The following is an 18,492-nucleotide window of genomic DNA, read 5'->3' as shown; positions in this document are numbered from 1 at the left end:
GAAACTGGATGTGGCAATTATCTAAGTCACAAGCACAGAGACCACTCCTTTTGTTAAGGTGTGATGGGGGTTGTAGTCCTTAAAGTTACAACGTCCACCTACTGAATTCAAACCAGACCGCTGCGTACTACATTTCCCACAGTGCACCAAAAAAGACTCCAGTCCGCCACGGGATTGCCAGGATTCAACGCGGATAGTGGACGCATCCCTATCAAACTATTTAGCGGTGTTCTGAAATCCTGTTAACACGTATGTAACGTTATCGGAATATACATCTTAAGCCATGTTTTATTATAAAGGTTTTGTTCCTTATACGATCGTTTAAAATGTGCTTTGATGCTACAGTTATATGTAATAGTTTATCGTTAGCTGCTGGCCTGGCTGTAACGTACATGTTGTCAAAATAGCATTACTGTTACGTTAACATATGTTTATTATTTATAACGTTACAACAGCAACAGTAGTTTAATGCATTTTTCGATTGACATTTTATTTATACGCAACGGATGTTATATTACGTTTATGTGAATTGTTTACCATTATCTAAGTTACATTTTTGTTATCATAATTGAAGCTTTTGACTGAGTATTATTAACTGTTTATCTGTTTTTGTTATTGTTTTGTTTAACTAAAAACCAGCAGTCCATCAGCTCATGAAGAGGAAAGTTCACTTGGATCAGTAACTTATCCACGTTTTCACAAAACTGACAATGACAGGTAAGCTAGATTTGACATTCAATGTTTATTGTGTAAATAATACAAATATATGATCTAAATGCATGTTGTGTAAATTCATCACAAACACACACACACACACTGACCCTCGCATTACCAAGTTTTCAAATCACCTTTCCATTTTCAGATCGAGCAAATAATTTCCCCCCGCTGCCTAAGTTTCTTCGCATTAAACCATGTTTTTACCAGAACGTGGATGAGGAAATCCCAATACCCCACCAGCAGCTAGTGCGGCGTGTTTACAATCTTTGGAAGTGTGAGTAGATAAATGCAATCCTCACTGGCACTGCTAATAATTCAGTTTTGCATTTGAATAAGAAACATATGAACACACATCTGATCTGTTTTCCAGTGTACTCGGTAACACTGTGTGTTAATTTGGTGGCCTGTATAGCCTGGTGGGCCGGAGGGGGGGACGCCATCAACTTTGGCTTTGCGCTCCTCTGGCTTCTGATTTTCAGCCCATGTAGTTTCACATGCTGGTTCAGGCCGCTTTATAAAGCTTTTCGGTAAGAAGACCCTGTTATGTACAGAACAAGAGCTGATGTTTTCTTCGACTAAATTGCTTGTTTTCCTCTCCTCAGGGCTGATAGTTCCTTCAACTTCATGACGTTCTTCTTTATCTTCTTCTTTCAATGTGTTCTTGCTTTCATCCAGTGTCTTGGAATATCAGGTTGGGGTGCGTGGTAAGTATCAATAAATGTTAGTGAAGACTTCTTGTATCATTCCTGTTTTTGGTTTCTTTCTGTCTGGTTTAATTTGATAACTGTCATCGGTTTTGCTAACTGACTAAGTCCCTTGTAAATTATAGAGCATTATAATACTACTCATAATGAATGGTGGTAGACGAGCCATCAGATCAAATCCTATTTCCGACACGCACCATATTCTTGAAGTGGTTAAAATTTGTTGTAAAAAATTCAGTCATCTCCAAACAGAATTATATGGACAATTATAAGAAAAAGACAATTATTTTCTAGTGGTTAGTAAGAAAAAAAACCGTACGAAAAAAATTGGATACACAAATTATAAACCTACATACAAATATTATATGTTTTGTCGAAGCACATCCTATTGAAAAATCTGCAATACCATGTATAATGTATTCTCTATATTTCATATATTATTTGTACATATTTACTTTAAAGATGCTTTAAGTTTTAAATTGTGAAAAGGGCTATAGAAATAAATTCAAATAGAATATTCTGCTTCAGTAGACATTTAGGACCTTCTGTAAATAGAGTACAAAATAGCGCAAATAATTATGTAATTTTCTGCTGCATATTTTCACGAAAGCAAAATTAAGCGCAACTTTACTAACTCACAAGGTGCATGGAAAATATCGCAACACTGAATTAAAACCTCTATACAATTTCATTTTCTAGCCAAATGAAAATGAATTTTGATGGTGAACTATTCATTTAATGTGTACTTTTATTCTAGGTTATTTTATGTTAGCGTTTTTTTTTTTCAAATCTAACAACATACGTGTAGCATCAGGTCACGGTAACTCATGGTCTGTGTATTTCTTTCTTTCTTTCTTCACAGTGGTTGGATCGCCACAGTGATTTTTTTCGGCACAAACGTGATCTCTGCTTTATTCATGCTCATCCCTACTGTGCTCTTTACCGTGGACACTGTTTTAATGGCGATTGTTCTCATCAAGGTATGATTTGCACGTGCACACTTTAAACCATCTATTCAATCACTTTGCACAATGACTCGAGGGTTAAAGAATAATCTAGTTAAAACATTTAAATGGTGTCAAGAGTGTAGCAAAGTTGATCATTACTTCTGTCCTGAAAGGTTCATCGGCTGTATCGTGGTGGAGGTGGCAGTATCCAGCGGGCACAGGAAGAATGGAGCACTGGCGTTTGGAAGAGCGCCGCTACGAGAGAACCTGGATTCAATGCCATATCTGAAACCGGACCGAGTCTCCCACAATACCCTGCTGCTGTGCCCAATTACCCACAAAGCGGCCCGTGGTGAAACCACCTTTGGACTGTAGATGGTGCCAGAGTGCCACTTGTTGTCTTAACATGAAAGATTGCAGCAGAACGGAGAAAAGCCAATATTACGAATCACTCTGTTATGTCCCGAAGTCTTTAATAGACATATTTTTCTTTCACTTATACTTTACTTTAACATGGCTAAATATATGTTCTAATAGATTCTCGAACGAAAGACATGTTAAGTTACGCTTTCATTTTCAAACATGATTTAAGTAGAAGAGGAGGTTTTTTTAACGGAAATTTTTAACACAACAGTAAAAAAATATATATAAACATTCCTCAGCTTATTCCTCAGTCAGCTGCTCATCTAAGTCATCTCAATCATTTACACAAAAGGCAGCAAACACAATTTTGCCAAAGAAGAGATTGTGAAGCATTCATATAATTTCATCGGAAGGTCTTTTAATCCATTATAGATGCTTACACACAATCACATTAACATTTTAGAGAAAGTTAAATTTTGTGCACAGGACCGATCACATCTTAACTATTTTGTAATGTATGGCAGCTTTTCTATTTACATCATCAAATGAGGTCTTATATTTATTCCATTCCAGCCTTGCTTCTTGCTTGCTCAACAGTTGTTAAGATTTCGAAGATTTGTTAGCATGAAATACGTTTTTATACAAAGCGTATTTGCAGCCAAAATATATTTTCTGACTTGCCCTTCAACTTGCCAAACGTATTGTGCCGAAATGAAGACAGCCTTAATGTTTCGTAATATTTAGCATGGGTGAAAACCACTAGCTTTCAAGTTTTCCCAAAGTGCTACAATTCTATCTGTGGATGTGACTACATCCCAGTTTTTGCTTATTGCTGTTTTACTAATGGCTTTAGAATATGTATTTCTTTGCATTCCAGTCTTTGTTAAATCTCACAAACTCGTTGTGCTCCGAAATGAAGCATTGTTTACACAAAGGTGGCTTTTTCGTGGAGATGGAGACTAAGACACTCCTTTTGAATATGTGATCTTTGGTCCGGTTTGTTCTTTATTTCCTTCTACAGAGCCATAGGAGGTGGATTTTGAAACATTCTTCACATGGACTTGCCTTTAACAATACCGTACCTGCATAAGAAATGCGACTGAATGTCTCGGTAACTAACTAGCAGTTAAATAAAAAAAAGTTTTTTTCAGAATGAAGTCGCTTTTATTGCAGTCACAGATTCTTTTGCATTCATTTAAAAGGCCAGTGCATATTATAACTAATATGGCAAATGTTTGCTCAACATTGTGATGTCACACATGTCACACTAAAATGTCCAGCGTATTATTCCAGCAATGCCGTCTTGGGCTTGGGTCCCACCAAATCGTGTTTTACTGTAACTTCAGCAGCTCCAGTAACATGATCAAAAGCGCCAATGTCAGCAGCGCGTCAAACCAAAAAAAAAGAAGTCTGATGCATTTAAAAAAAAAAAACGCTTTTACACCTGTTTTGTCCACACCGGGACGATAATCGCACGCGTTTATCGTCAACGTTTAACGCCTCGTAAATAAATAAAGGGCACCAATGTGAGTGTTCACACCAACGCGCAAAACGGCAGGCATAAAAGCCTCATAAAAATCATCACCAGTGAAAATTGCGTTGGTATAAACGCCGAAAAACGCATGCAATTATCGTCCCGGTGTGTACAAGCTTTAAGGTTGTAAATGTGACCTCAATATTAATAGTTTTAAGAATTTGTGCTCTGGACTTTTATACATGTAGAACAAAAACTGTGTACAACCACCATGCACCACTAGAGAAGAGAAGCATCACTCAAATTTTCATTAAAAAAAAAGCTACATCTAAATTGATTTGTAATCGTAAAAATATTTTTGAATAGATTTTTTTATTTACATACATAATAAATAAATAGAAAAAAATACAAAAGAACATTTTGAACATTTATAACCTCAAATTTCAGACTCGTCTGTAATGTACTTAAAAATCGTTGGCACGTTCCCATTGGAAGTGTTCCTGTGAAAGTCGGTTGCTTCTACGTCACTGTTCGATGCGAGACGCAACCTGACCGTCTGCTGTTTAGCATCCAAAGTGTCGTGTTCAGTCCCAACTGTGTGCACGTATCCCCTCTCTGTAAAATCCCTGGGGGTTTTGCTCGATTGTCTCCCAAAGCACATAAATGGAGATATGTGCCCCATGTATAGATTCCAAATGAGCAGACATCCCATCATAACCGACAACAATGCTAGAGCCACTTGCATCACCACCCACTTACCTTCTCCGGTCTGCGTTTCGGGTCCTGAAGGTTTCCCTTCTAATATTTGTAAACCCGATGACGTTGTGTAGCTGTGAAGAACGTTTCCCGAGGTAGTCTTTATTCTTTCGGTCACGTCTACTATTGATTTCTCCTGCAGGTCATAAATGGCCAGCGTCTGGGTGTAGGGTCTTCCTTTGACCCATTCGACTGACGTGCAGGTGTAGCGTCCCGCGTCGGCTGTCAAGGCATTGTATATGAGGATGCCGTCGCTGTAGATGGTGTACTTGCCGGAGGAGAGCAGCTGCTTCCCAGCGAAGTTCCAGCTTACTTGGGCCAGGTTGGAATCTGGTCTGCATAGCAACCTGATGTTGTTTCCCAGCACAAGGGTTCGGACGTTTGGCTCAGAGGTAACTGGGTATACAGATTTTAGAAAGGTGTTAAATAAAGCCCAGCGATTTAGGTTTCATGTTTTTGGAAAAAAAAGTGTTATAAATACCTGTTATAGGGCAGCGGGTGGCATCCGCATCATTTAGACTTTGTATTAAATTACTAAAATGCAAAATAATATGCAAGCGGTTAGTGTAAGTTGCCTATATGAACATGGTGAGTCAACCACGGATCAGATGTGAGAGGAAATTTTTAAAGGAACGGTTCACACTAAAATTGATTGAAAAATCATTATTATTGTCATTATTTAATTCATTATTATACATACACACAAGATTTGTTTTTCATAAAATTAAATTTTATAGTGTTTAAAATATAGTTAAGAAGTACCAGAACAGTACCAATGACCAAAAATGAAAATACGTTTAGCTGAAAAATGTTAAATTGTAATTCCAGTTTGTTCTCATAAATTCCAATACATCGTTTCAGAAAATAACTGCTAGTCTTACAAAGATCTCAGATAATGTTTTTGTTGCGTTTTGTAGAATTTGTGAGCTGAACAACCCCTGTGTACTGTGTGCATTCAATGTATATTGAAATGCAACGTAAACTAAATATCATCAAACGTGTTAAGAACACAAAACAGGCCTGAATAATACAAAAAAGGGCAGATAAATAAGGACTATTCTTTTCCTGTGAGAATGTACTGGTGTCAGCGAGACTATGTTCTTACCCATCTGCATCATTAGGTAAACTGGGTAATCTGGAACACCGTTTAGCTGTGGGGTCCCAGGCACAATAAGGGTCTCGGGCCAGAACACAGTCCAGACAGGATATATAGCGACTGCAGTTACTGCTCGCCATTTGAACAACCCCAGATGCCGAGCCTGCATATAACTAAACCAAACAAACAATGAAGGATTCACAGTACAAATACATTTTATTGAAATAATTCACATTATAGATCTCACTTGCGTTCTGCTTACCTGACTCTGGTAAAGACGAAGAACATCGACTGCCTCAGCGTTCTGAAAGAGCTTGATTTCCTCAATGATGTGCATTTCTCCGTCATAGTTCACCGCTTTCTGCAAATAACCGTTTTCTGATGGAAGATAGAAAATTAGGTCACACTTTATATTTGGTGGCCTGAGCTGCCCTGTACTAACATGAAATACCTGCAAGTCAATAGATTTACTGCTAATAAGTAAGGATATGTTTGGTTTAGGGTTTTGGGGCAAGGGTTGGGTTGGGTTACGGTTGGGTGTAAAGTTAACAGTGTAACTATAAATGGGAATATAAGTACTTTAAATGTAATGTCAATGTGCCAACAGGAATGCATTCGCACATAATAAGTAAATGGTATCAAATGGGGAAGTACATTGTAGTAAAGCGACCCAATACGAAGTGTAACTGAAAACGTAACTTTACTGATATTAAAAGTACAACAAAAGCAAATCTTACATTTTTACTAAGAGAAACGAAAAGCACATTCAGTCCATCTTTCACAAAATAAGTGCACAGATTCTAATATCCCTAAAATAATATTATTTTCTTAACCCGTTCATGATTCACAATATTTTATATCGCTGCTCTCCTTCTGAAATCTCGTATCTTCATGTTTCGTGATTTTTGCCATAAATCATTATCATTATTCACCTTATATGTTTGTCACTGGGTTTAGCAAATATCTAACCAATATAAAGTATTAAAAAGTGCTTGTTAACTTTCACAACACAGTATTTAATAATTTAAAAGGAACAGCAAATTTGGACAACCAAGGTTTCAGAAAGACAGCGATGATTCAGTATTAAAAAGCTGACATACATGTACACACACACACAATTGCTGTAACATTACTATTTGCATGTATTAAAAGCTACACACACAAACATAAAAGTGTCATTTTGCAAGTTGTCAACACATTTTTTTATTTCTTTGTATTACAATACAAAACATTTCATCCAGAACACCAGCAGCTGTCTGCCAGATGACGTGTTTTGTTGACAAATCATCATTTTACAAATAAACAGGCATTTCTCAGTTAAAGTAACGTGGAGAAAAGGGTAAAGGGTTAATATTTACAGTGGGGCAAAAAAAGTATTTAGTCAGCCACCAATTGTGCAAGTTCTCCCACATAAAAAGACGAGGCCTGTAATTTTCATCATAGGTACACTTCAACTATGAGAGACAGAATGATGAAAAATATCCAGAAAAATCACATTGTCTGATTTTTAAAGAATTTATTATGGTGGAAAATAAGTATTTGGTCACCTACAAAATTTCTGTCTCTCACAGACCTGTAACTTCTTCTTTAAGAGGCTCCTCTGTCCTAAACTCGTTGCCTGTATAAAAATCCCAGAACTAGAGACCATTCGGATGATCCAGAAGAGGATTGGGAGAATATCATATGGTCAGATGAAACCAAAATAGAACTTTTTGGTAAAAACTAAACTTCTCGTGTTTGGAGGAGAAAGAATGCTGAGTTGCATCCAGAGAACACCATACCTACTGTGAAGCATGGGGGTGGAACATCATGCTTTGGGGCTGTTTTTCTGCAAAGGGACCAGGACGACTGATCCGTGTAAAGGAAAGAATGAATGGGGCCATGTATCGTGAGAGTTTGAGTAAAAACCTCCTTCCATCAGCAAGGGCATTGAAGATGAAACGTGGCCGGGTCTTTCCGCATGACGATGATCCCAAACACACCGCCCGGGCAACGAACGAGTGGCTTCGTAAGAAGCATTTCAAGGTCCTGGAGTGGCCTAGCCAGTCTCCAGACCTCAACCCCATAGAAATTCTTGGGAGGCAGTTGAAAATCTGTGTTGCCCCAAAACATCACAGCTCTAGAGGAGATCTGCATTGAGCAATGGGCCAAACTACCAGCAACAGTGTGTAAAAACCTTGTGGAGACTTACAGAAAACGTTTGACCTCTGTCAAACCTCTGCCAACAAAGGGTATATAACAAAGTATTGAGATGAACTTTTGTTATTGACCAAAAACAAAACTTGTTTAAAATCAATACTGTAAATACTGTACATAAAGAAAACCACCAGATGCCAGCACATTGCACAGCACTGTCAAACAAAGCACAAGCTTTGGAATTTTGGCCTCGGTCCATAAAGTTGTTATATAATTACTGTTGATTTGCATTGAGTTCAGTGTTTGCGTTTCCCATGCACAGAGAGTTCTGTATGTTGTGCACTAGACAGCAACCGATCTGTTTTCCGTCCATACGATTCCATGTTTAGCTTAGACACAAAACACTAATTTAAACAAACTAATTCTGTGTTGTTCGCGAGTGTCTCTGTGCGGACAGCTTAAAACAGTACAATGGACATTCCACTGAATGAGTGTTAACACGCACACACCCTCCAACTGACTATTAATGGCTGTTTTGACAGGAACATCTCACCTGTGCCGATAAACATCACAGGATAGGACTGTCCGTCCAAAGCAGTAACGTGGTCTACGACAAGTCGGGTCAGCGACGGTCCTCTGTTGACCAGAAGGGGCTTGCCCGTGATCGGACGGACGGCGCCGTCCATGAGCGGACGGTCCCGGATGAACTGTAGTGTTTTGTCGGGTAGATCCAGCGAGCGCTCAATTCCAAGACTCCTCGCTGCGTTGTTGATGCACTGTGTGAAGATGTGCGGAGAAACAAAGACATTTGAGATCATTTGCTGTGTTTAAGTGCAAGTAACTTAAATATAATGGAAAACACACCATGTAGAAAACACAGTACTCTATTGTTTTATCATTTGCTGTTTAAATGGAGGCATGGTAGAATGCAATTCATTTTATTTTGACTTTATTCTCTTTTAGTTCTGTTAATGTTGCGCTTTGTAACAAAATTTTATATGATAAACAAAAAATACTCACATCTCCTGGTCGAGGGACAGGCATCTCTCCGCTGTATGTGACCCACTTTACATCAGCCGTTTCCACGGTTACCGGCGTCTTAAATTTACCACGAGAGAAAACCTCGCTAATATCGGTCACATTGTAAGCACATATCGCAGAGGTCTGGTCCATTGAGCTCCTACATACATGTACACACGAGCACACACACAATGAACACAATCTTCAATAGTCCAAGCATGTGTTTTGCATGGTTAAAGTGACTGGACACAGTGACTAAATGGATGTGGCGTCAGTCTGTCACCCTTTAATTATTATTGCTTCAATGAAAGAGTCTGTGTCACCTGTGACTCGTGTCTTATACCTGCTCATACCAGCAGTGCTTCATAGACTAGACTACAGCTGTTTCACTGTGAGTTATATTGACGTGTATACTGACTATTCATTTGTTATCATTGAGGTTTATGTATCAAAAGTAGTGGGTCAGACTGAAAGCATGTGATTGTTTTTTTTAAACTAGTCTAAACAGAAATAAATATTATAAAACAAAATCGCCAATCCTGTTTGAAACATCGAAATCCAGATCTAATACATATATATATGTTTACATGTATTGGAGTCTAATGACGTTATAAATTATTATTATAACCTTGCAGTTTTGAGCACCAATTTTTTATGTACCTGCCCAATAACTAATTTGTGTTTTAGTCACCAAAAGTTACGGATGGCGGCTTTAATAATTTGCAACAAAAAAACTGTCAAATTTCAATAAAAATCTGGTAGTTTCACCAGACGAAACTTACGTTTGAGATGTAAAGATCACATAAAAGACGTTGTTCCTCCATTTCTTGTGGCGCGCGTGAAAAATTTCCTGTATGATGTATGGCAGGCTGGGCTCAGGGACAGAACAGTCCAAGCGCGCTTTCAAAAATGATGTCCATTTCCTCTGGAGTGTCCTCTGGCCACCCATGTCTCCCTGCACAACATAAACTACGTTTAGAGGTATAGAAACATCTTGAATCATTCAGCACATTCTGTCAGTGCAATAAATGCTTCAATGCCACAGAACCAAAATATAAACACAAAGAGCTAAGCTGTGGCTGTAGAGACTGAACCATGTGTAACAGGTAAAGAGATTTCAGAGACCTTGCAGACTCTGGCGACGCGAGACACCAGCAGCTTGCTGTAGAAGTCGTATTCTATGGCGATCTCGTTGAAGAACATGTAGATTTTGTCATCGTCGCCCTCAGGACTGTTTTCGCTTTCGGGTACCACGTCCATGTAGATGAAGTTTGGCTCTTGAGAAGATTGAGGAAACAATGCATTATAAGTACTTATGTATGATATTTTGTTGTGTTGTTTTAAACATCAGTTACAGTTTTTTATATTTAATAATGCTTTATTTAAGTACGAAATGTTAAAACTACAATTAAAGCTGCAATCCGTAACTTTTGCATCTATATCGCCATCTCTGTTTAATACATAAAATTGCAGATTACTTTACTTATACGTTATATCACGTATTACTTATACTTGCACTTACGTTATCTTTAGGTACTAATCTTAGGTATTTATGTTTTACTTAAAGTCAGATAAAGACAGCTCAACATTCATATCTTTATTAAAATTTTACCAGATGTTTATGTACTTGCATGATTTTTGTTTATTTTTAATAAAATAAAGTTACGATTGCAGATTTGATCTGAATAGTACCTATAAAATAGAGAAAATTTGAATTGATCTAGATTTAGACGAATTAAAGAATCCTTGAGCGGTAATTGTTTTGATGAAGTCACTTCCTGTGTCATTTTTTGGATGTAGTCACTTCCTGTCATAATTTCTGACCTACCGTTAAGCCATGAGCTCTTGATCACCGTGCGCAGTGAAACGGGAGAGGAACGGAGTATAACCGGCTCAGAACCCAGAAAGTTATATGATGTGGCTGAATACAATTCTTGATCTGTGAAAAGAAACAAATACATTTAGGAAGAAATCTGATAGAAAACGATTTCATAAAGCAAAAAATATCAGATCAGAAAGTTGTTTATACAATTATTAATATTGTAACGGATTATGGCACTTGGTCAAAGACAGACAAGCATGGTCAGATTGAAACCAATGCTTTCCATATTTAGGCTCCCATAAAACCGGACATCCCTGTAATACATTCGGTGTACAATTACATTAATGCATTTGTCCGCTGTTTTTATTGACTGCAAGTGATGAACTCGCAAAACTTAGTGTGGCCGAGTGCCATGATGACTTCCCAGCTGAGCTACAGAAACCCTGTTTTATTCAATAAAGTAATACATACCAATCATGACGGAAGAGGATCTCTGGAAGGGATCGAAAGGGCATTTCCCTCTACCCTCCTCTGTCTTCTCCTCTAGTTTCAGCTGTCCGTCAACGTACGTCTGTTCAAACAAACACTATGAACACACGGCTCTTTTGTCTGTTGTTTCCAACAAGGGTGCCATTAATGCTTGTTTGAACACATTGGATATGCCTCACATCAGGGAAGCAGAGGATTATGAAATATAAGTACACACACGCAACACATCAAGGGCAATGTGGACTGTCTGTACAGTGAGAAACGTGACTTTACGTGGGTACCATATACCTTGGTTTCATGCCATGGTATTGTGTGATGCACATATTCATATATCATGGTATTAACGTGGTACTCCAAGAACACTATTGTAGTACTATAATCATAGATCAATGCCTAAAAACATGACTGTATGAGTTAGTAATCGCTAAACAATTTTGTTTTTATTTTCTGTTTGTTTGTTTGTTTGTTTTGGTATCCCGTTAGCAGTATTTGGTCTGGTCGCATGTCACTTACTATGTAATCGCAGGTGGGGTTAAAGGCATTTGTACCACACACGTACATCACGCTGTCGTTCATTTGATGCAGCATCCGGATGTAGTTATGACAGTCGATCTGAAATGTAAAATCAACAATTGATAAAATGACTCTAAAAAATCTAAATAATGTTTATTGAATGTATGATATAAAAGTGGGGATACATTAAATACTTAAACATTTATTTAATTGATATAATGTTAGATTTATAAGTCTGTCTCTATTTTCTCTTAAGTGAATGAAAGTTTTTATTCAAATGAAAAGTGGTGTTGACAAATCTGGACAGGGTTGCAATAGCAAGCCAAATAGAATTTGACGCTAGTTTCAACTCTTCGTGTGTTACATGCACCACATGCAACATGTTAAAGTGACAGTTCAACCCAAAATGAACATTCGGTCATCATTTACTCATCCTCTCGTCATTTTAAACCTGTATGACTTTCATTCTTCTGCAAAACACAAAAGAAGATATTTGGAAGAATGTTGGTAACCAAACAACTGCAGTATCCATTGACTTGCATTGGTTTTCTGTCCATACAATAAAAGTGAATGGGTACCACGACATTCTTCAAAATATATTTTTCTGTGTTCTGCAGAAGAATGAAAGTCATACAGGTTTGAAATGACGAGAGAAAATGATGGGTGAACTATCGCTTTATTGTGTATTTATGTGTTTTTGCAAGCACAAAGTCGAGTTTACTCACGTCAGGGTGTTTTCCTTTAGAGATGCACTCATTTCGTTTCTCCACTGTCACTTTCCAGAGAACCTGATGGGGTGGGGACATCCAAAAGACATGATATTCAGAATTTTGTTACACTGCTTTCAAATATGAAGGGAAGAGACCAAAAACAACACCTTAGACTTGGCAACAGAGATATCGTTTATATCCAGGGCGTATACGGCCTCTCTCGCTCCCAACATCAGCAAGCCCAAATCCTCTCGAATTAGCATTGTGGAGTAATTGCAAATACCATTCTCTTTAAATGTGATCGCATGGTGATCTAAGGGCGATAAAAACATGAATGCATTAACAATAAATCTGAAGCCTAGCATTACATAAAGAAGAAAACACTTTTATGTTAAAAACAACATAACATACGTTAGCGTACCCAAAAATACTGTACATCTTTGGCATGTGATTTCACCTCACAATTTAAAGTTGCATTACCAAAAGCCAATTGCGAAACCAAGTTGTGTAGATTTCGATCTATTCTTATAGATAGATGCTGTACTTGTATAACTGGAAATAGCTGCCATGGGGGGTGTTCCCAAAAATGGCCACCTATTTAATTTAGTTGACTTTGACATAACTAGATGAACAAGATTTGTACCTTCATATTCAACAGTTTTTCGGGGGGTGAGATTGTTGTGCCCGCTGTAGCCACACGCCACTAAGACTCCGTGTAGAATGATGAGGACAAACAATGCAGACATGGCTTTGTTTTTCCGTCTTGAAAAAGCGAATAAGTGAATGTATCTCTACTTTTTAATAAAGGCTTTCATGTCTGTGTTTCGGTATGTTGGGTTAAGTCGGTGTGAGTTTCCAACATGCACGCTTGTTGTTGATGTGCTTTCGAGGGTATGGATGGTAATCCATGGCGCTAGATGCTCCACGATGTTGAACTCATTTGCTTGGCTGTCTACATCTGTAAAGACAAAAGAAACATTTATTAAAATGACAGTTCACCCTAAAATAAAACTTGGCATCATGCAGTCGTCCTTGTGTGGTATAAAACCTGTTCTTCAGTGGAACACAAAAGAAGATATTTCGAGAAATGCCTCCGTGGTTTTGTGTCCATACAATGGAAGCCAACGGGAGTCAATGTTGTTTGGTTCAACGTTCTTTAACATATCTTCTTCTGTGTTCGGCTTAACCAAGAATTACAAGAAGAAACACCTCTGCATTTACCGCCTTTCCCTAAACATCCATCTCGACATGTTTAACACAGGCAAATTCTACACGAGTCTCCGATCACAGTAATAATGTGCACTCGAGAGGTAAAAAACAAGAAAGGCAACCCGTGTTCCCTCCCAGTTGGAGTAGGAGGTGTGCACAGCAAAACACAGCAAGCTGGGGCATGTTGGGGATCGGACTGGGAGGATACCTGAAATTGTTGATGCCTAAAGGTAAAACCTTGGTTCCACTGGGGAGCGTGAAGTAATTCACACAGCGTTTGACATGTTTGACATGTTTACATTCTGAAGAGACTCTTCAACGTTACGCTGGATTGAGAGTTGAGCAAGAGCTGAATGTTTAGAAATAATAAATAAAAGTTTGCAGTCCTTTCTCTACACATATTATTAAACACATGCATTTATGTTGTTTACATATAGTAAACATCTAACGCTTTACAATAAGGTTGTATTTGTTAACATTATTAAATGCATTTGCTAAAAATATGCAATGTGCTTTTATTCATCTTTGTTAATGTCAATATACAATTGTTCATCTTAGTTCCTTGTGCATTAACTAATGTTAACAGATACACAATGGATTTTAACATGAACGATAAATAAATGCTCTAGAAGTTTGGTTCATTCTTAGTTCTTAGTTCAGCTAATGCAAATATAACATTATTGAAAATTGTTAACAGTTATAGTTTTATCAAATTGTTACATTTTACTAAGTGTGTTGCTATGAGGTCCAGTCGCGTCGATGAAGATGCTTTGACTGTTAGTCTAGGGGGGGTGGTGGTTGGTTACTGTAACTACGTTTAACTATGGTATTTGTAGTAAAACCACAGGAACTACCATCTCTATAGGAACCAAAGTCTAACCATGATGTTTGTAGTTAAACTGTGCTTATTCAAATGGTGATCAACCTGCCAAAAAAACACTGTTACAATGAAACATACTTTACAAAAACACATTACTGGTGTACATCTTGAGACGAATCAATCTATCGATCAAGACACCTCTAACAATGAAATTAATCTGGGATTAGATTTAAACCCTGTCTGGGAATCCGCCTTTAGCAGTATTTGTTCTGGGGGGTTGTTACTTGCTCAAGACAGAAGGGCCCACCCTAAGGGTTTTATCCTCTGGTCCCAAAATATCACAGTTAAGGTCCCTTATTTAAATTAAATCAACAGGATTTTTTTCAGCGGATTGTAAGTCACGAAAAATGTAACACCACAACAGGCAACTCAACACACAGAAAGATATTGGGAAGAAGGTTTGTAACGTTACAGTTCGGGGGCTCTGTTGACTATTTTACTAGAGGGAAAAACTACTATGGTAGTCAATAGTGGCCCTGAACTGTTCGGTTACATTCTTCTGAATATCTTTTGTGTTCAACAAAACAAAGACATGAATACAGGTTTGGAACAACTGGGGGTGAGTAAAGGATTACAGAATTTAATTGTTGTGTGAGCTATCCCTTTAATATCAATAGCAGTGCAAGATGAGTTTAATACTTAAAAAATGTATTGAGCTCATTAAATATGTTTTAATAACTAAAAAGCATCTACAAATGACTATGATCACTTAAAGTGATACTTCACCCAAATATTCTGTCATCATTTACTCACCTTTGAGTTATTCCAAATCTGTATGAATTATGAACACTCAAAGATATTTGGATGAATGCTTGTAACCAGACAGATTTTGCCCCCCATTGACTCCCATAGTAGGAAAAATACAATGGTAGTCAAAAGTGCCCCAGAACGGTTTGCTGTACGACTACAGAACATAAAAATGTTTTTTTCATACTATGGGAGTCAACGGGGGGCAAGATAAAAAAAATCTAAATATCTCTCTCTGTGGTTCGTCAGAACAAAGACATTAACACAGATTTGGAACAACTCGAAGGTGAGTTAATGATTACAGGATTTTCATTATTGGGTGAAGTATGCCGTTTAAAACTTCACAGTTCCAGCACCTGAACCTGAAGGACGCTAAAAAAATAAAAAGAAGATGAAATTGTCCTCACTTTACAGATTTGACTCATTTGCTCAGAACAGTTGTACAGGTTAGTCAACTGAGCTTCAGGGAAGAAAGGAAAGGAAATCAAATGAATCATCAAGTACACTAATGTATAAGCGCTGCTGACTGGTGGACTTGTTGTTACTCCAGCCTTTCGAAAGTGTGTTAATAAAACGAATCACTGCCGAGTAATAACTCACCAGACAGTCCTCCTACTCCCACCGTTCACAGACCCATACGGATAAAAATCCCAATATATTTGCTTTCCGGCTTCCGTTAGGTGTTGCTTCACGATGTGATTAGTCTTTCAAGGTTTTACATTAAACTAACAAACAGTAAAAGCTCGATTGCATACTTGTGCTTTAAAATATAAAACTCCTAGAATCATATAATAGCTTAATATGCTCACTTGTATGTACATTTATTTGATAACCTTGAAAGACTTGAATCGTGTTGATATTAAAATATTCTTTCAATTAATGGTGTGAGTTTGGAGTGGGGTGTATCTGTTTTTCCGAGCAATGGAAGACGAAGGAATGTTTAGGAATGGTGTAGAGGAGACATTTTGTCTTTAAAATAATGCAGAAAAAAGTATGTCTATACTGCATGCGTACATTCAACTAATAAATGTTCAAAGTTCAAGCAGACAGTCGCTATCATCACCCTTTGCTTAAAGCTAAACGCCTTTTTGTATTGAACAGTATGATAAGAGTGGTTTATCACGATTCAGACAATGTGACTTGAATCCAGAGCGTTACAATAGTTTGCAACAACATGCTTTGTTATTCATTAACCTGTGCTTTCCACTGACACTCCATGTGTCACGCATATTGTGAAACGCTTTTTATGTTGGATAACACGCCCAGTTCACGGGGTTAGGCTTTTGTTTGTTCAATTTGTTAAAACAAATAGGTTTACTATTGTGAATGCATTGAGGGTAAAGATACTGCGCTTTGTAGAACCTCACAAAAGGTGCGAGGATGCCGATACAGCCTTTATTTTATGAACTAAGAAAATAACAAAAACGTATTCAGGCCACGTAAAGTACAAATGCATAGTCTGAAGATCTGGGTAAACACATGGGCGTGAAAATGCAACATTCCCTTCTTGCATTCGGGCAAGTCAAAGCAAGACTTTAAAGCATGAATGTGATTGGCTGTTGAGTTTGTCTTGCATTTACCCTAATTCGACACTTAAACAGTGCAACAAATTCATCAACAAATGATACTAAAACCAGCATTTTACGATCCATTTTTTCCCCCAATTACTTTGAACCACCACGTCTCAACATTTGTAGTAGATCAGCCTCTCAACATAAAACATTTGGGATGTCTCTCTAATCCGATGCACCCAAGTTGCATAATACTCGGTTTATGAGTTAAACCGGGTCCTTGGTTAGATAAGCATCCACGATTTTTGTGGGTGGTCCAGAAACAGGTTGGGGAACCGATGTAGTAGATGTATTCAGTTATTTACCATGTTTTCTCATCTCACTTTTTTCAATATGCATCCGTTTCTCTAAAACAATAGCATCTGGTGAGATATTACGTTAATTCTTTTTAAATGCAATGGCATTCAACCAGGATGGCTTTGATATATTTACATACAAGTGAACGCATGATGGAACAACAGATATGAAAATAAATCAATGATAGTTCTAGTCAAACCATGGTAATAAAAACACACGAACACTACACGTGTGCACATTTTTTAAAGGTTCACCATAATGTCAGCGCCAAGAACATCAATACATCATATCATAACAGCAATTGCATGTTTTCTAAATGCTTTGAGAACCTTTGTACAAATGTTTAAAACATCTACGCTTAATAATAAATAATATATATTTATCAAGAACAACAACAAATGGTGAGAAACTCAATTTAATATTTATAGCATTCAAATGGTGTGTGTATGGTTTCACTACAGCAATACCAGATGTGATCCATCTACTAAAAGCAAAGTTACTTGTCTTTTACGGGTCCTTTAACTCGTTTGAGAAAAACGTAGTGCTCCATTTAAAGCCCCGGTCCACGCATCGTATAGGGTCCTTTATATTTGTGCTTAAAATAGGATCAACTCAAACGTATGATCTCGGTTCAGAAAAAAACGTCACTCAACTCACCGGATTTGTCTGAAATGCCCCTCTGACGGCTGAATTAAGGTCGGTCCTCGTGAAATTGTGGACTCAGCATGAAGGGAGTGCCGCTAAACACGAACACAACTTCTCTTATGTGTGTGTGTGTGTGTGTGTGTGAAGATTTCACAAGCGGAAAGCCGACGCACACCTGAGGGCGTGACGTCACACCATGCGTGTGACGTCACATTAGAGCGTAACAGTCCTCGATAATTATGAAACACAAGTTCCTGTTGTCAAGTACACGAGTTGTTGGTAAGATTCATATTTAAGGAATTTTTAGTACTATTATTTAATTCATGTTTATTAATATTTAACGATTTATTTATATTACACTAGAGGTCAAATCCGAAGGCGAACTGAATGCTCAAA

The 18,492-nt window shown here is 37.7% G+C and overlaps 2 protein-coding genes across 6 annotated transcripts; one reads left to right on the top strand and one right to left on the bottom strand.

The window, feature by feature from the left end:
* Positions 1 to 123: 123 nt before the first annotated feature.
* Positions 124 to 3,878, top strand: scamp4 (secretory carrier membrane protein 4). Of its 4 annotated transcripts, none has more exons than XM_079471684.1 (7): positions 124 to 249; positions 640 to 717; positions 863 to 991; positions 1,088 to 1,244; positions 1,320 to 1,421; positions 2,284 to 2,401; positions 2,542 to 3,878. In XM_079471684.1, the coding sequence occupies exons 2-7, from the start codon at positions 711 to 713 to the stop codon at positions 2,722 to 2,724; spliced, it is 696 nt and encodes a 231-aa protein (XP_079327810.1). In that variant the 5' UTR covers positions 124 to 249; positions 640 to 710; the 3' UTR covers positions 2,725 to 3,878. The 4 variants fall into 4 exon arrangements, with proteins under 4 accessions (XP_079327810.1, XP_079327812.1, XP_079327811.1 ...); XM_079471686.1 differs by having other exon boundaries at positions 159 to 249; positions 643 to 717; XM_079471685.1 differs by having other exon boundaries at positions 240 to 299.
* On the bottom strand, positions 3,852 to 18,239 carry LOC306902822 (semaphorin-4E). Of its 2 annotated transcripts, none has more exons than XM_079471681.1 (15): positions 18,109 to 18,239; positions 13,391 to 13,705; positions 12,915 to 13,060; positions 12,763 to 12,825; positions 12,038 to 12,136; positions 11,507 to 11,606; positions 11,042 to 11,152; positions 10,339 to 10,490; positions 9,996 to 10,168; positions 9,214 to 9,373; positions 8,747 to 8,969; positions 6,320 to 6,435; positions 6,067 to 6,230; positions 5,443 to 5,495; positions 3,852 to 5,357 (listed from the first exon to the last, which is right to left on the bottom strand). In XM_079471681.1, exons 2-15 carry the CDS (start codon positions 13,491 to 13,493, stop codon positions 4,642 to 4,644), a joined length of 2,379 nt encoding a protein of 792 aa, XP_079327807.1. In that variant the 5' UTR covers positions 13,494 to 13,705; positions 18,109 to 18,239; the 3' UTR covers positions 3,852 to 4,641. The 2 variants fall into 2 exon arrangements, with proteins under 2 accessions (XP_079327807.1, XP_079327808.1); XM_079471682.1 differs by lacking the exon at positions 18,109 to 18,239 and adding an exon at positions 13,796 to 14,046.
* Between the last annotated feature and the right edge of the window lie 253 nt (positions 18,240 to 18,492).

This window comes from Barbatula barbatula (assembly GCF_947034865.1).
Source record: "Barbatula barbatula genome assembly, chromosome: 13".
Classification (NCBI taxonomy): domain Eukaryota; kingdom Metazoa; phylum Chordata; class Actinopteri; order Cypriniformes; family Nemacheilidae; genus Barbatula; species Barbatula barbatula.
The sequence above is the reverse complement of the archived record's forward strand: the minus strand, read 5'-3'. Positions and strand labels throughout refer to the sequence as shown.